Source organism: Phalacrocorax carbo, chromosome 1 (genome assembly GCF_963921805.1).
Source record: "Phalacrocorax carbo chromosome 1, bPhaCar2.1, whole genome shotgun sequence".
NCBI classification, from domain to species: Eukaryota; Metazoa; Chordata; class Aves; order Suliformes; family Phalacrocoracidae; genus Phalacrocorax; species Phalacrocorax carbo.
The window spans coordinates 158,663,567-158,680,918 of NC_087513.1; the positions used below are offsets into that span (position 1 = coordinate 158,663,567).

At 46.9% G+C, this 17,352-nt stretch overlaps 2 protein-coding genes across 5 annotated transcripts in view; one reads left to right on the plus strand and one right to left on the minus strand.

The window, feature by feature from the left end:
* The window catches only part of GGACT (gamma-glutamylamine cyclotransferase), a 46,336-nt gene extending 34,790 nt beyond the window's left edge, over window positions 1-11,546 (plus strand). For 2 of the 3 annotated variants that reach the window (XM_064440632.1, XM_064440631.1), the window contains exon 2: window positions 7,775-11,546. In XM_064440632.1, the coding sequence (XP_064296702.1) occupies window positions 7,792-8,265 (474 nt within the window). In that variant the 5' untranslated portion in view covers window positions 7,775-7,791 and the 3' untranslated portion in view covers window positions 8,266-11,546. Of the gene's footprint in view, window positions 1-2,975; window positions 2,995-7,774 lie in introns of those variants that run through there. The other variant, XM_064440633.1, reaches the window with a different exon arrangement.
* Window positions 11,361-17,352, minus strand: part of PCCA (propionyl-CoA carboxylase subunit alpha) — a 293,280-nt gene continuing 287,288 nt past the window's right edge. For both annotated transcript variants that reach the window (XM_064440630.1, XM_064440629.1), the window contains 2 exons: window positions 15,221-15,298; window positions 11,361-11,713 (listed from right to left, as the gene is read on the minus strand). In XM_064440630.1, the coding sequence (XP_064296700.1) occupies window positions 11,645-11,713; window positions 15,221-15,298 (147 nt within the window). In that variant the 3' untranslated portion in view covers window positions 11,361-11,644. The remainder of the gene's footprint in view (window positions 11,714-15,220; window positions 15,299-17,352) is intronic.

Consider the following 17,352-nt stretch of genomic DNA (forward strand, 5'->3'; position numbering starts at 1 on the left):
AGCGAGGTTTGAGGAGCATCATGTTGCAGTGACCCCTCTGCATGGTGCTGCGAGGCCCTGGCGCCTCGGCTCAGCCCAGTGGGCCGTCCTGACACCGCCTGCGGAGCCGCTGTCCGGAGCAGCCTCCCGCTATTCGATCGGGATATCTGGCGGCCGTCTCGCCAGGCCAGCCGCACGACGAGGCCCGAGAGGTGCCGTCGGGCGCTCGTGGGGCTGCCGGGTCTCGCCTGGGCAGAGCACGTCTCACCAGCATCCCTGTGCTGTGGCACCTCCACGCTGGCCAGAGCGAAGGCATAAGGTGGCCTCCAGAGCCACAGGCTCCTGCTGGCAGGAGGCTCCCGTTGCTGAACGATGGGGTTTTATTTAACATCTCTTTTCCAGGTTCCGCTGCACTCCTGAGGGACGAGGGGCCAGTGCTGTGCCACGACCCGGGCGCCTCTCCCCTCCTTCCAGAGCATCGCTGTGCAGCCGTTCCCGTGTTTCCCTTGTGGAAAGGCACTCACGATCTTGCGCAGACCTCATCTTTTCTGTCTTCCCCTTTTCTCTCTCTCAGCATCTTTTCAGCGTAGAAAAATATGTTCCCATGCTTAGGTACTCAGAGTGTTTACCGTGTTTCGCAGGCTGGGATGCTCTTCTCGGTCCAAAACAGTGAACTGAGCGCTCCGGGCATTGGCATGTAAATCAGTGTGCTGACCTCGCGGGGAACCCTTCCAAGCTGCAGGCTCTGTCCTGAGTTTCAGGATGTCGGCGGTTTGAAACCCTGGGCTATGCTCTGCATGTCAATGACGGAAACCACTTCAAATTCACGGTAGTGTCCAAAACGGTACCGGCAGCAGGGCTGGCAGAGCAGGGCTGCCCTATCAAAAGTTGTTTTCTAGTTTTTTCCTGGCATTTAAAGTTAATGCTCCAATTTTTTTTTTCCCTTTTGTGTAGATACAACAGTTTAAGCGTCTGTTCCAAAGGTGCAAATACGAGACATGTCTATATATGTCATTTAAATCAATTGTTGTGTACTTGAAACAGCATCTTAAGGACCCACCATGCTGAGTGGGATTTTGAGAAGCCACCTAGCCTGCTACCTTTCCCTAAAGCAAGATTAACTGTAGCATCCATGAGAGTTTGGACAAATACTTATTTTTCAAGAGTTCCAGTTTTCAAAGCTTAAACACTTGGATTTTCAGTGAACTGTTTGCACCCCAGTTGCCACTCAAGAATAAGATGTTTGAAGTATCGTTGTGTTCTTCCAAAATATCAGTCCGTTGCTCAATAGCAGTCAAAAAGGCTTTGGAGGGAAAGGAGTATGAAAAAACAGGAGACATGATTTATTATCTCTGTATAAATCCATGGTTTATGTGTTCACAGGTATTTCAGTTCTGATTTTCCTATCTCAAAAACTATAGATAGGAGAACCAGAAAAGTTAGATGAAGAGGTGGCAAAGATGATCGCAGGTAAGGAGTGTTTCCCGTTCTGTTAAACAGGCGTGGACTCGTCAGCCTAGAGGAGAGCAAGAGCTGAAGAAGCATCTGGTGGCACGGAGGAGGTGCACAGAGACCCCTGACTCGGAGGAAGAGCCATCAGATGAGGCGAGGAGGCAGCAGGGGCAAAAACCCCAAAGCAATTTGCGTCTCACGCACCCGTGTGACGCTGAGGCGTGGGGCTGCGTGCCGCGGGCTGCTGCCGTTGCCGACCGTTCAGAAAAGCGGTCGTGTGAGCTCACGGGAGGGAAAGGCCTTTATGCACCACAGCACTCGTCGCCTCTGGCTTAGGAAGGGTCTGGACCGAAGTCTGGAAGCGCATCACTGTCGCCTCGCCCTGTTCTTGTGCTCTTGCTGAAGTATCTGCTATTGACCTCCCTCATACAGGGGGCACTGGGCTCTCAAGCCCTTCCGTGGTGACTTCATACACCCTGTCCTTACGATTAGAAAGCTGTTCCTATCCATGTTAATTTTTCCATGGCGAAATTTTGGTCGGTTGTGTGTTCGTGGATGTGGAGACACACTTGTCTCTTCCATAAAACCTTGACCCGTAGTTGTAGGTGATTACGCCCCACCTCGTCAGCTCCTGCTTAAGCTCCTGCTTGTTCAGTATGTGCCAGAAAAAGCCAGTCCTGGGCTCAGTGCTCTGCCCTGAGCTCTTTGGAGCTACTTTTGTAGTCCACAAGTTTCTGAACTGTGGTAGCAAGAACTTGATATAATATTCTGTCTGAGGCTCATACAATAATACTTACTATTATTACTTAGGACAAAACAGCCAATACTTAATAATACTGCTATAATATTCTCTCAGGGGGACAACTACCCCCCAGCTCAACATGCCCACATCCATTGGCTTTCCATTTTCTTCATCCTCCTTTTCTTGTCCTCCTAATGTGCTGGCAAGCCCTTCCCGTCTCTGCATTGTCTAGAAATCAGTGTAACGGTGCGTCCGGCGTGTTTCTGCATCACATCCCCAGCATCTTTTTTGCATGTGGCGGTTTTATCTGATTGTCACTTGGAGGCCTCTGTAGCTGCTCCTGACAGTTACTTTGGGAGTGAAACTCTTTCTGGTAGTAGTAAAAATTAATCTAATTAGATATCTTTATGCAGCAGAGTTTGAAGTGGTTTGGAACGGTTTCAAACAGACAAAAGGCAAATGTTTGCTGTGATGGCGCATGGGTGCGAGGCATGTAAGCAGCGCGGTGATTGACGCTCGTCCGCAGAGAAGGCACCCTCGCTCTGCCTCCTGGTGATAAACACCTCCAAGATACTCCGGCTTATTTGTTGGTTTTGGGATGTAAACTATCCAAGAGTGAAATGAAAAGTATCTGCAAAGTAGGTTAAGCGGCGTTTCAGGTAGTGCCCAGTAGCCTCCGGCACGGCACTGGTTACTCTAATATTCTTGTTTGTTTTCACAAACCAGCAGCTCGCCGTTTCTGAGCGGACGACTGCTGCGAGGAGACCGTAACCTCTTGATTTCAAAGGAGCCATCGTTTCGCTGGAGCCTCTGTGGTTAATGTAAGAAAGGTGTCTTGCCATAAACTTTTTCCGAGGTATTCAGCAAGGTTGGAAAGGGGTCGGACCGGGCAGGAAGCCCTTGTCTGTGCTATAAAGAAAATAGCAAGCAACAAAATGAAAGCATCAAAGGACCAACAGGATGCGGTCCCAGGAGTCCTCTCTGGCATGTTAGTCCTTCTTGAAAGTTAGCATTGAGTAAAGAGTGACCTTAAAACTCGCTTCATTCAAACAGACTGGGCTCAAGTTTAAAGTTCAAGGCATTTTGTTTTTTCACCTGTTTCCTACAGTTTTAAGAAACTTCTGAAGAATTAGTGTGTAACTATATCTGGTCACTGAGCCAACGTGGAGAATTTTTCTCAAGGGAAAATAACGTTACTGTATGGAGGGAGAGAAATGGATACTTTCTGAGTTGGGAGAGAAAGTTTCAACAAAATAAAACCAAAACCCCTACTACTGCGATTGCAAAGAGCCCTGGAGCCTGCACAGCGCACGCGCTGGTTCTTATTTGATTTTCAAAAGAGGCTGGTAGGGGCCAATAACTGAATCGTAATAAAAGGACATTTCTTGTCGAAGCTGCTGCCGCTTGGGAAGCAGGGTCTTGTGTGGGGCAGAGCCTGGCTGTGGCAGTTCAGCATCATCTCCGAGCGTGCGTTGACTGAGCCAGCGACTGGCCCCGTGGCCACCCAGCCCTCTCTCACCGCGCTGGAGCTCTTGGGCCCCGAGAGGGAAAACTAAAGCCCTGACCCAAAACTCTGTCGGTAGGCGAGGGCAGACGTGGAGGCGGTGGTGCAGCCCTACCACTGCTAAGGCCGAGTGGCAACCCAGGCTGCTGGCTGGCGCTGGTTACGAGCTGCTTTTATTTTCACCCAACAGCATCTTCTATCTGGATGATCCTGAAATAGTTACTTTATTTTCTGGTCTTTGCATCGTGCGTAACAAAGCAACTAGTAATTGATCCCGCGAGCAGTTCAGCAGGTTATCTTTCATAGCTAAAAGAAATAGTTTGAAGAGATGACATACAGATTTCACTCGCGTTTCCCCATGCTGTTAAATTTTAATGGGTCTGGCATGAATATTTCATGAAAGTACCTTCTGAATGGGTTTGTTTTGTCCTGGCAGCTAATACTCAGGGTAGAGTCTGGGGATTTTTTTGTTTGGGTTTTTGGTGGGTTTTCTTTTCCTCTTAGGTGGTTTAGTGCAGGTAAGAAGTGTCAAACTGGATTAAGTGAGAAAAGGCAACTTTGTGTTGGTGATTCAGGGAAGGGATGCTCTCTGTAACTCTTCCCAGCTGCGTAGTGGAAGCCTGTGAAATGACCCTCAAATAAAATTCTGCTCTTTACTCTCCTGCCACAAGGTGGCTTAAAAATGTTTTGAAAGCCCCGCAATATGTGAGTGCAGGAAATGATGCTAATACGCCTAACAGCCTTTCTGCAACACAGCACACGGCGCACAAGAGACCAGATTTATTGCACAGAAAGCTGTGTACGTCTTGCTGATATGGAGCGCCGGTCAAGAAAATGTTTTTACCAAGCTTATTTCAATCACTTCTCAGCCGGGGTTGTCTGGGCATGGCTTTGGGTTTTGGTTTTATTTTTTAATAGAAGGAGAAGTCACGGCGCCCAGCCCAGCCCGCGTGCGCGGCGGCCACCGTGGACCGCAGCGGTGCGATGGGGAGCTCCGCGGCCGCCTGCCCACAAAGCCACAGCTCTACCAGTGCATCAGCCTCACGCCACGACGCAAACTGTGGCTGAAACTTCAGCTTCCCACTCCGCCTCCGCTTGTAGCGCCTGCTGAATCGGAAACGCTTATCCAGACCCGGGTTAGCAAGGTCCGTTGTTGTTAACTTTTGTGGGCCCTGTACTAGGAGGACGGATGTCTTGCTTTAAGTCGGTAGCGTTTCCAAATAGCCGGCTGCTGCGCCATCAGAAACACGAACTTCATTTTTGCCGATTTCAGGAGGGGTAACGCTCTTCCCTGCAAACTTTTTGGAAGCTTATCTCCAGCTGTACAGTAGGGCTAGAGCTTTTGTTTAATGGAAATGAAGCATATCTTTTTCTTACAGACGCACCACTCGCCACTGAGCTTTTTCTGTGCGTTTTAGGTTTCCCTTTTTCTTGTTTAACTTATTAACTCTGACAAGTAACCTCTTGGTTGTGAACAATTTAATTCACAATTCATTTTTCTGATTCAAAGTGAACACGAGTGCCCTAATCCCCTAATGGGAATTAATTGCATGTTTCAGTGCTTAACTCTGATCCTTTCTCAATCCCCACTGGGACAAGTTTCTTCCTGAAGGATCTGTGTTTGTTATTCAAAACACAATCTGAAAGGTAATGATTTTTCTTATAGAAGGGAGTCAGACCGACTGAATATTAATGCTGTTTTTATTGCGAGGGAGTGACCTGCATCCAAAAAAAGCTCATTTATGTCATAAAGGATAAATTACGCTGACTGAAGTGTATCTGATACACTACTGCGGGGGGGGGCAACATCAGCATGGCCTTTTTTTTCCTTAAGTGAAAGCTGTTTCCCAGTAAATAAAGGCACACACTGTTTTTTGGTTAGAAAACTGTATTTTGTTACAGAGGAAAACTGTTTATGTCACCAAGGGGGAAAGTGCTTTGCTACTGATTATTTTAAATGATGCTCTTCTTGGCCAGCAACACATCCCTTTGGATAACAGACCTGATCTAACAGTCTAATGAAAAATAAGAGTAAATAGCAGAAAATACATTAAGTTTCTACTTCCCCTCTGCTTTTAAAGATTTTACGAACTTGGACTACATTGTTTAATGACCCTCCTTGCCAAAGGAGCTGCACGTGCTCCTTAGACAGAGGGTGCCTGGTGAGCAGCTGCCACGTTGGGTGATGGAGAGGCAGGCTCTGCCCCATCAGTGACCGAGGGCAGAACGTGGAAAACATCAAGCAGTGCAGAACTGCTTCTGCCCTACAGAAATGATGGGGGATGAATGGGCACAGCATGAAAAATAACCCAGGAACTGTGAAGGTACCTTTTTGCCCCCCCACCTTTCAGTAAAGCTGGGCTTTTATCACATTTAAACCAATTATGAGTGTTTTATGCTCATAGATAAATGTTGAACAACATCGTTCAGTGTCTGTTTTCAAGAGCTGGGTACCACATCAGCTACTTCAAGCAGAGGTGGTGTAGCACTTCTGGGTACATTAGGAAGACAGGAGCATATCCTTACCTGGCCTTTCTGCCAGCAGCCCTGGCTTCCAGTTTTGTTGGCACTGAAATGATCTATTCCACCCCACTCCCACCAAGGGAAATAAATGGAACTAACATTTGTAAAGCTCCCACGGACAGGAGGGGTGAAGGTGCTTGTGAAGACCACAGTGTCTGGCCTTACCAGCTCTGTAAACGAGGTTTGTCACCTAAGAGTCAGCAGCAGCACCGAGAAGAGCTGTCGTCGTTCCCCTCCCCCGAAGGAGCCAGACGGACGTGGTCTTCCAGTGCGCACCCGCTCGCTTGGGATGGGGTTGCTGCAGGTCACCCCGCTCTGCTCCCCACAGCCGCAGCTTGCTCTTCAGTCAGTCACCAAGCGGGACCTCAGCGCTGGGGTTACCGAAAATCCTTCAGCGTGTCCGTGAAATGACTCGAAGCCAGGTTAAACGTGCCCCGCTGCTGCGCCAGCATGTCTCATTTTGCTTGTAGGTTCTGGCGTGAAAGCCTTTTCATCCCTCTTCGTGACAGACAGGTCCTCTGTTCGTCTCGGTGATGTCCCAGTTTGTACGTACTTAGTTTGCTGCAGCTACGAGTGTTGTGCTGCTTGCTTTGCTTTTCCTGTTTTCCTATTAAGACTGTTTTTTGGAAAAGAAAAAAAAAAAAGCCTTCAAACATGTGCAATAGGAGCAGAAGTTTGACTGCGTTAATTTACTTTTGGGTAATTAATGCCACTGTGGTTTACTTTACTGTGAAGCAAGAAAATACTCAAAACTCCAAAGCGCAGCTAGGCTCTTCTGTCACTGCATAAAATGTTTCTCAACTACTGAGTGCGGCCACGGTGAAAGGCGAGGCTGCGCAGACGAGGGAGGGAAGCAGGAACTTCCCCTGGGTGCGCTGGACGGCACCTGGAGGCGGCAATGCCAGGTGTCCCAGCTAGTCTGTGTGACCGAGTCCATCAGTTCAGGCTTTAAAAAAACCAACACCCCACCCCCAGCAAGGGAAAACTAACTGGGGCTTCACTCCGTCACGTTTTAATAACCTGGGCTGCTTAAACCATAAATGCAGTAGAGCAACATAGTAAGGTGTTTGCATTCATTGCTCAGTGGAACCATGAATTTTAATCACCCCCCTCCCAGGACATGCTAAGTGGGGCTTGTTTCCATCACAGGGATGGCTCCCTGGGTTGCTTTTAGGGGTGTTACTGAGCATGACACCACACTTACTGCAACACGGCTCCTGTAATGGTGAGGAGGAAAAAAAAAATTGAGGCTTGGAGCTTTTCCTGAGGCTCAGGGATGTGTTGGCTGTTGGGGATTCCATAGCAAAATCACGGGGATGTAATTTAATTACAGCAAAGAACTGCAAGGGTGACTTTCCCTTGGTGTCTGGTTTTTTCACTGTTGCTGTTTTTGAATGAAAAGTTTTAAAGAGCTACATGATTTTAGTATGATTTTTAAATGAGGTGTAGGACTACGAGACTACTTTTGCACGCGCCAGACCAGTCTTGCGTGTACAACACATCCTGGTGTGGGGCGGTTCTCCAGAGCGTTGGCCAAAGCAGCCACGTGGGTAACGTACGTCCTTGTCTTTCAGCTGCTTTTGCAGGTACGATGGCCCGTGTCTTCGTCTACGGCACGCTGAAGAAGGGCCAGCCCAACTACAAGCACATGATCAACACAGCCAAGGGGCTAGCGAAATTCCAAGGAAGGGGCCGCACGGTGGAGAAGTATCCTCTGGTGATTGCAGGAAAATACAACATTCCTTACATGCTGAACATCCCGGGAACAGGACACCACGTTGCTGGGGAGATTTACTCGGTCGACGACCAGATGCTGCAGTTCCTGGATGAGTTTGAAGGCTGCCCAGACATGTACCAGCGTACCCTGATGAGAATCGAGGTGGTGGAGTGGGAAGGGAAGGGTGGCGCGGGCGAGGCGCGGGCAGGTGCCGAGGGCGTCGTGGAATGCTTCGTGTACAGCACGATGACGTACCCGCCCGAGTGGGTCGGCCTCCCCTACCATGACAGTTACGACTCCTCAGGGAAACACGGCCTCTCCTACGTCCTACGCGAAAGCCGGGATTAGAAACGGGAGAGAACGCAGCCCGGAGACGTAGTACTAAGCACGTGTCGATCGGTAACCTTTCCAGGAAAGCTGTAATACCTTTCTATTAAACCATGGGATCTCTTGTAACCTTCCCAACCCAGGAGCCTTGGCACTAGTGTTGAAGTCTTGTAGCCCAGAGGCGGGGGCTCCTCCCCAGCTAGTCGGCGTCCTCCTCGCCCCCGCTAACCTGCTGCGAGTAGCCGGGTTTGCTTGAGGTGTAAAATAACTCTATCTGTGCACATCGGTTCTGGGGTCTAATTAGCTGCTCAATCCCCCCCCTTTGCCTCAGTGCATGACCGAGGTCAGTGAGAGGCAGAGGAACAGACTAAATATCTTGGGTTTTGGGATTTTTTTGCCTGAATTGGGAAATTTTCATGTGTAATTCTCCAAGGTGGGTGGAATAATGATGATACTAGTGCACTAATAGCTGAAACCGATTTTAAGAAATCGTGTCTGCAAACAAAAGTAAAGCACAACTCACAGTTAATTTTGACTTGTAATGGCATTTAGTAGGTTACTGACTGTAACCAGGGTGAGATGACCATATTGCTACTACGCGCTTCAAGACAAATACAGAATTGCTGGAGAAATAGAGAAAATTTAAAAAACTATTCTTACTCTGTATTGCAACATTTTTCTGAACTGGAAAGGAGTTTGTTAAAACACGTTTAGTTTTATAAGGTACCGTGAAGAAATATTAGAAGAGTATAAGAGAATGACATTTAAAATCGTATTTTGGATTTCACATTCTAAGCACTTCAGGTACCACTTCAGTTCACTGAGTGACTGTAGGATTTTGGGCGGGGGGGAGGGAGGGGCGTGGGCAGTGGCGGTGGTGTTGGGGACCGGGAAAAGCAAACCTGATTTCAGCTGCCCACGACGCTACAGCGGATGCAGCTGTTGTGAGCACTTACGAGCGAGGCGACTTTTTTTGCCAAGCACTCGAATGCAGAACTTGCAGCCATGTGCAAACTGAATTTCCTGTCGGGGGAAAAATTTTATATACGTTATAAAAAGTATCCAGAGGACCTGTATTGGGATTATTGCAACATTTAAACTGGGAGGAAGGAAAAAAAAAAAAAGATGGAAAGACGACTATTGTCCCCCCGACCCAACCAACTGTGCTGGTTTCTGTACAATCTGGGGAAAACGTGGCTTTCTGTTGTGACGCTCCTGTGCCTTATATTTTCCTTCGACTGCAGTGTTTGGTACATACAGATTGTACCGTATACAGAGCTGCCAAAGGGATGTGAGCAGGGAATGTATGCCACGCAGTGAGCCAAAGTACGATTAAATGCACTAAGGATACCATTAAGGACAAGCAATATTGTACTTTTGCTTCACTGCCAGTAACCCTGTGATGGCCAGAGGAGATGCGGGGTGGGGAATCAGCGTAAATTTCATCAGTGGTAGGCACTGCTGCATCTCATATAGAAAAACAGGCGGAAAGCTTGTGTTGCTGCAGTAAGCAAATTAGGTCATTTTAAAGTAGAAAACTTGTGTCTCGCTACAATACTTGTTCTTCCTTTAGGGCAACCTGCAGAAGCTGAACTGTGCTCCTTTCGGAAGGGGCGAGAAGGCATTAAGGAGAGTTGTAGGAAGAACTGCAGGGTGTCTACCTCAGCTTCTCCAACTGCAAAAGCCTTAAATTTCCTGGAGGGCAGGTACTACCCAAACGCTCCCCTTACCCATCTTGATGTGTTTTTGTAAACTATTTCACAAAGCAGATCCCTGTACTACATTATTTCCCTTGGCCATGGGATGCAGTTGGCAGCATCTCAGTAACATGAAAAAGGCCTCTTCGATCAGAAGTTTCAAGCAGAATCGTGAACCTTTCTGGTTGAACATGAGTCACCAGCCCTGTCACAGACTTGGTTTTGTCCTTCACCTTCCGGTAAAGAGCCCGGGCGCCTCTGGCCAGAGGGGTTTTTCTGGGAAGTAGCATGACTCTGCACATCCTAGGCAAGAAAATGAGGGCAGGCCCCCTCCTCTGTGGGACAGTGGTCGAGGCACAGCAGGAACGGTGACTTACAGGCATGTAAAATAAAAACCAGCTGTAGGAGGTGAGACCAAAGGCAGGAGTAGCCCAGTGTCCCGGCCCAGCAGTGGGCAGCAGCGGAGGCCTAGGCGAGAGCACGGGGACGGAGATGACGCTTACAGTGCGCAGGGACTGCGGAGGTACCGCTGCACCTAGTGAGCTGCAGCTGCTGACTTACTGAGCTAGATGAATTAATGGAAGAAAGAGCCTCTGTTAACCACACGCTAACGTTTTGAACCCAGTAAACTTCTGGTATCTTCACCATCCTGTGGCACGGAGTTCCTGAGTGAGGGGGTGGGGGTGGGGGAAATACATCCTCTTACCTGTTCTGACCAAGTCAGCAGCCCCCTCACTTCTGTTCAAGTCTCTTGAATCTTCCTCCAGTCCAGGCCCTCTCTGGTTTCCCACACTGGATATGCAGCTCTTCCAGCAGGACGTAGTTACCTATTATCAACAGTCCTAGTTCTTCGCACGGTGTTTAGTAAGAGCCTCTGCACAACAGAAGGTCGGGCACTTGGGTCTCCCTTTCCTGTAAGGGTTCGGGAGGAGGTTTGGCCTGAGGGACAGCAAGGGCCTCCAGCAGTACCTTGGGGCAGCCAAGGAGCTTCGAGGACAGCACCAGCTCCTTCTGTAAGGCCTTGCATCCAGTAATCAATTGAAAGAAGATAAAGGGGGGAAAATTTGAGCGTGGAGTCTGAATAGAAGAAGAAGATTCCCTTGCAACTGCAAATGAAAATACATGGGGAAGGTCGGCACTAGCAAAATAAAACGTCTAACCTGTAATTTAAATCTAGTCTATATAAAGGCTTCAAACTATTACAATAAATCTGATCAGAATTTAAGCCATCAGCAGTACTTGTTCAGCACTTACACAAAGCATGGGAAAACTGCTCAGTTAACCACTTTCTGGTTCATTTTTTGCTCTTACCAACCATTCTGTAGAATTTGGCTGGGGCCTCAAACCAGTGGTATTGCCATGGAGAAAATGAATCGGATTTGGGTCTTTTGTTTTCTTTTTTTTTTTAAAAAAAGAGGCTTTTCCTGTTTTAAAGCTGAAATGCTATTTTATTGATTTTATTTGATCCTGAAAAATCAAAGAATTACAAAGGTTATGTACAAGTATTTCTGGAAGTAAAAATCTGGGATCTGTTGCCAAGATTTAACATCTGTGTTTGCTGTCTTAACCACTGATACAATAAATATGACTGTATAAAATCTTGCACATAGGACTGTCCATCTTCTGTGTTGAATTGCCTTAATTTTACTTTATGGATGGAAATAATAAAGGCTTAGCTAAGTCAAGGGTGTGGAGGCAACCTTTCATTCCAGTTCCACCAGCAGATCTCCTTCTCCAACAGTATCACCAGCTTTGCAGTGCACAGCTTTCACCTACGGTACAGAAACAGAAATAATTTCAAATCTTCCTCGGTGGACTAGATGACCTCAAAAGGTCCCTTCCAACCTAAACCGTTCTGTGATTCAATAGCATGGTTAAATAAATGGCTTGCCTGACATTGCTTATGTAGAGCATAAGCATGCACCGGGTAAATGGCCGCTATACAACATTATGACCACCATGGGGATCGCAGGCGTGCGGGTGTTGGAAGGTCCTCGGGCGGTTGCCAGCGCGACCTCCGGTGCTCGGAGTCCAGCTGAGTTTTGAGTATCTCTGAGGATGGAAACGCCACAACCTGTGGGCAGCCTGCTCCAGCGCCTGACCAAATCGCGTCCAACTCCATCGAGGTAGTTGGGCACCTACCACTTGCTGGTTTTCTTACTACTTAGGTGCTTGAAGATCCGAACGTCAGATCGAGAAGGCACTTCTAAAAATTAAAAAGCACCTTTCTTCCACCTGTTTGCACTGCTGCTCATTTACTAATAAATTTTTAAATCTTTTAGGCAATGGGCTGACTCTTCAGCATTTATGCTTGGCCATTTCAATGAAATATTCCAGTATCTCTTGTGTTACAGATTTTAAGTATAACTGAATGTTGGGACTGCAGCCATGAAGTGGGTTTCCATCAACCCCCAGACAGCTGAGATGATTCAAATCTGAATTTGGATCGTGTCTTTAACATAACATAACTTGGCAAAGGGCTACCACTGTCAAATAAATGCAGCTACATCTGCAGATTAATTATATACTTGTGTGCAGATTCCTGAATTTTAAAACCCAAACATCTTATACTAGTCCCCCATTTCCTCTATAAAAGGCTGTAACGTGTTTGGATTCCCTTCACATGGAGCTCCAGAAAATACCTGAAGCTGTGTATTAGTTTGATTGCAGCGTTAATTCAGAGCTCATACTGACGTGCCAAATCCTTGGTCAAAGCCTTGTCCAGCAGTTAGTTCAGTTTAGTCATCCAAAGGTTACCTTGGGCTCCTAAAGGACACCTGCAGCACAGCCAAAATACTAGGCTACTATGACTACACTATTGCCCACGTCCGAGTTTGATAGTCTAAAGCCACGTGAGCTGTAAGCATATCTCTGGCTCTGTAGCACAGGCATATTCGCTGTGTCGCCCCAGAAGTGAAGCTGAACGCTCCACAGAGGCGAAGACACCGCGCAATGTACAAAAAGGGCTTTATTTCTAAATCAACAGCTAGGCAGCCTACCCGGTTCCCAAGTCTCCATATTTTAAGAGATGAAAGCAGCATGAAAAATGTTCTACTTCTTTCTTTTCTTTTTCTGTAAAGCCAAGGTTCAGCAAACATTGTAGCTGACTGATATTTCAAACTCCCCAGTGATTTTTGACATGCAGCGGGGCCAGCTCCTCATTCTGACCCACGCGCAGCTGTCCCGTAGGAAACAGGAGACACACCAGTTCCTCTCCATCTTTCCCTCATTTTTAAACCACCTGCAGCTGGAGTAAATTCAAAGTAGATAAAACCAAGCCACTTTTCTCACAATTACAAACAGGAAGATGGGGTTTGATGCGGAAAAGGAATTCAGCCGGGAATGAAAATGGGAACGTCTTCCAGCTGAAGACAAAACGAACTTGAGTTTCAAAACACGGTTTCAAAGCATCAAAACGTGAACTAAGAGCCAGTGCCAAACGTCCCATTCCTGTGGAGAGGCCAAGTTGTTTCAGCACTCAGAGCCATGGCTCTGCACTGCAGAACGGGATGAATTCTGTTTAGCGGCTTCATTTCCACACAGCCTGAAACTTTTTTTTGCTTTTTTGAATCCTTAAAATTCTAAAGAATCAAATAATTTGCTTATTATTAAAATGGAGGTCCCAAGGGGACATTGCAAGGTGCGCGTCAGACCCACTGAGCGGCCCGTGCACCATTCAGATCCCGCTTAGAAGGATTAATGAGCCAAACGTGGGTTTTACGTGGCATCTGTACAGAGTGAGTGGGAGACAGTTATTGCTGGGAGAAGTACAAGCAGGATTTTAAGGAACAGGTTGCAGCGCACCTCGGTGGGAAAAGGAAGGTTAAAGTGAAAAATAAAAGGGGGTGCGTGGGAGAGGGAATGGCATTTTAGTTACAAATACTTACTAGTTTAAAAACAGTGGATGCAAAGAGCAGCGATAAAGGGTTAAACAAAACAAGCAAAGATGAAAAACTAAACACTGGGAAATATTAATCAAGTGAGAAAATATATTATATAGGAATTAATGCACAAAATAAATAATAAAGTGGCAATGTTAGAGCAACAGAAGGGACGTTCTCCCTCTGCAATTTTTGCTTTTCCTCAAGACCCAATTTTGCACTAGATGCACTGGAAGAGGCAAGCCCTGGGTCCCAGCCTCAGCGACAATTGCTGTGCCAAATAAGCCTTTCTTGTAAACACACAAACAGTCCTTGGCATAGAGACCCATCTTGAGATCTCAGCAAATCTTGCCAGTGACTAACCTCGTCCCTGCCCTGGAGAGTCAGGCTCCCTGCTGCCTCCCTCTGGGCTAAGGACCTTGCACTGGGTTTGGATTTGCTATTGTTAAAAACAAAACGGCAGTGCTTCAGGGAGCGCACTGGGGCTTGTCCCCAGGCAGAGAGGGGCTAGGACATGCGAGGAAATACAAGAGACAGGAGAATATATAATCCAGATCTTTGGTAAGGACTCTGAGCAGTGACTCCTCAAGAGTGACTCTGCTCTCCCTTTGACAAGGCTGGATCAGGCAACCCTGTCTAGGTGATGGTTTCAGGCTCTGAATGATGATCTGGCACAGGGATGCTCTGAGGCCCCGATTTAGGCCCTGATGGTCCCCAGACCAGATGGGGGCTTAAGGCACACCCTCGTCATATAAGATTAACTAGTCCCCTGCCCAGAGCACTGGTGTTGGTACATCCCACACTGCAGGAGCAGAGTCCCAGCTCAAGGGCTGCAATGCTGATCCCCCTAGAAGCAAGATACCACAATGCACAGCCTTGCAAAGCCGAACACATTTGCAGACCTAGGCTTCGCATTTATCAGTCACAACAGTAAAAAAAATTGCTTTTCTGGTCTTCCTGCAAAAGCACGTTCTATGCCTTGTTCTGAGTGGGTTTTTTTCTAATGTCAAATTGCTTGCCATTAATAAATTAACTGGCAAAGAGATCTCTCTTCTTCAGTTGCTCTCTGGAAAGATGGAATTTGGAGAAATGGTCTGCAACACCTTTCAATTCAGTTTAGCTTTGTAACATCATAGAAAACAAATCATTTAAGAGAAAAGGAGTTATATGAATTTCTGAAGCCAGTAAAACTATTTCCTGCTGTGCTATCTAAGGCTCGGAACTACTTAACAGCATTCACAGCAGATGCAAATGTTAAAAATTAAAGACACCTCACTTTGAAAGACTTACAACAATCAGACTTAATTCCTTAACAACCAGAATCCTCCTTTTTTCCTTTTTAAATTCTATCCCATTTGACAAGTTGCATATGGTTTTAAGTGACCCAAGGTAGCTTACCTTGCCTGTTTTAGCAGCAATCATACTGTTCTGCATTTTCATTGCTTCAATTACACAAATCTCTTGACCTTCTGAAACCTGGTAAAATTAAAGCAGTACAAAATGAGGATAGAGGATTTTACATGCTCTAAGTGCGTGTGATTCGTCTGGAAAATAACAGGATTATTTCATTAAATGCTAAAAAGACTTTCATGACAAGTCAAGCCAGCCGGCTACACAGTCACGACGCAAACCACAATCACAAATCGCAGTTGCCTTTGACAAACTCGCAGCAACGTAGGAAAAAATGAATTACCTACTTAAAACTATCACCCCAGACAAACCTGAAAGGCTCCTCTCTCATCCCATCCGTTCAGCCTCAGCTTCTACAGTTCTCATTTCACACCCATCACAGTTTGACGTTAAATCAAGAGCAAAATTTAATCGGAGCAGTTTTGGCCAGGGAGCCTTTGCTTTGCTTCCCTGGCGCAGATCCTGCAGATACGACTCCTGATTCAGAGGCCAAAAGTTCCTTGGCATGCGTCCGGGGGCGCATGGGCTAGAAGCTCCGGCAATACCCAACAGGCTAATGCTGAGCAGAAAGTCACACCTCTGCACATGGCCGCATCCGGACAGCGGCTGATGACTTCGGACTGACGGGCGGGAGCACGCCTGCAAGGAACCACCACCTCTCATCCGCAAGGGAGGCAAAACCATCATTTTCACCAGACCTGATAGCTCTTAAAAGGAACCATTCAAGTTTCCTCTTTCTACTTGCTTGCACTCTGCTCCACAGAGGGAACAGCCACTCAAGGCTTAACAGTGGTCGGGGGGCGCTGCCTGTTACACGAGGGGGAAACCACAGGATTCAGAATTTATCGCTCGGGTAACCCAGCAATCAGCCAGTCATCCCACGAAGACGATGTACGCCGGGGAGGGAAGGGCGCTAGGCCCTACGTGCCAGTGTTTCGGACTTGTGCGGGTACACACCCCTCGGGATGGCTGGCTCCAAGTGCCCACTACACGCCTTTTCATTAGGGTCGTTTGAAGATGTAGTCTGCCATTCACTCACTATCCCAGAAAATTTGGGACCATTTCACTCTGATGTCAAAGTTTCATTAAAGAGGGTAATGTGAGACCTGCGGAGATCTGGTTTATGCATTTTTATCTGTGCCAGTGCTCGCAAAATGTGCTTGTTTATATACATACATATATAAACAGATATATTTCTTTAAATATATGTAAAATGAATAATACATATTTAAAGACAAGCGTGTACCAGTTTGGGGGAACATACTGTCTAACAGACAGGCGTGAAGTCAGATCAAATGCACATTGCATGAAGTACATTCTGAAAATGTAAATAAAAGTTTTTTTCTAAACCATGCACTAGCAATGACTGGAAAGCATCGATGTCTGCCTAAGGATTCTGAGCAAGGCAGAAGAAGTTACGTCAAAAGGTGCTTACACACCCTTTCTCCAACAGACTGCCAACAGCAATATGACAGGCTTTTAGGGGTAAATAGGAAAAGCGTTTGCTATGGGAACACGGTGGACTAACCGGATACAGAGAACAGCCAACACCCAACACTTCACCTGCAGAAATCCCATCCTGAGCTTCAGGCAAGCATTTAAGTCATTAGCAGTGTCAAATTCAGTGAATAGTATCAGGCTTGTTCTTTGTCCCCACTTATTTCCCCTCTATTCCCTTTCCCTGTCCTTTGTCTCTTTCCTTCCACACCTGCTGCTCTGCCTGTAGCCTGGTCCCAGCCACGCTTTCTTTCCTTCCTCGCTTCTTTTCCTCATCTTCTCCCTACCTCACTGCTCAGCTTTTCTTCCATCTGCTCTGAACTTTCCAGACATTTCTGAGGTTAAGAAGTTGTTACAAATAGCTGCTTCTGCTTAATTAAAAAAAAAAAAAAAAAAGGCAAGAATGTTTGTTGGAGGGTTTTGTTTGGTTTTGTTTTTTTTTTTTAATAGCATATTTCAGAAACAAATTTGCCACCCTCTGGTTAAACTCAGCAATCAGAGCGCCGAGAACATGGGCCTCTAAATGTTGCTGAAGGCTGAGATGCCAAGGAGTGCAGATGTGAATTGAGTGGTCTAACTTCAAGGGCACAGGAAACTCTTCTCTTGAGCCCCACTGCGATTCA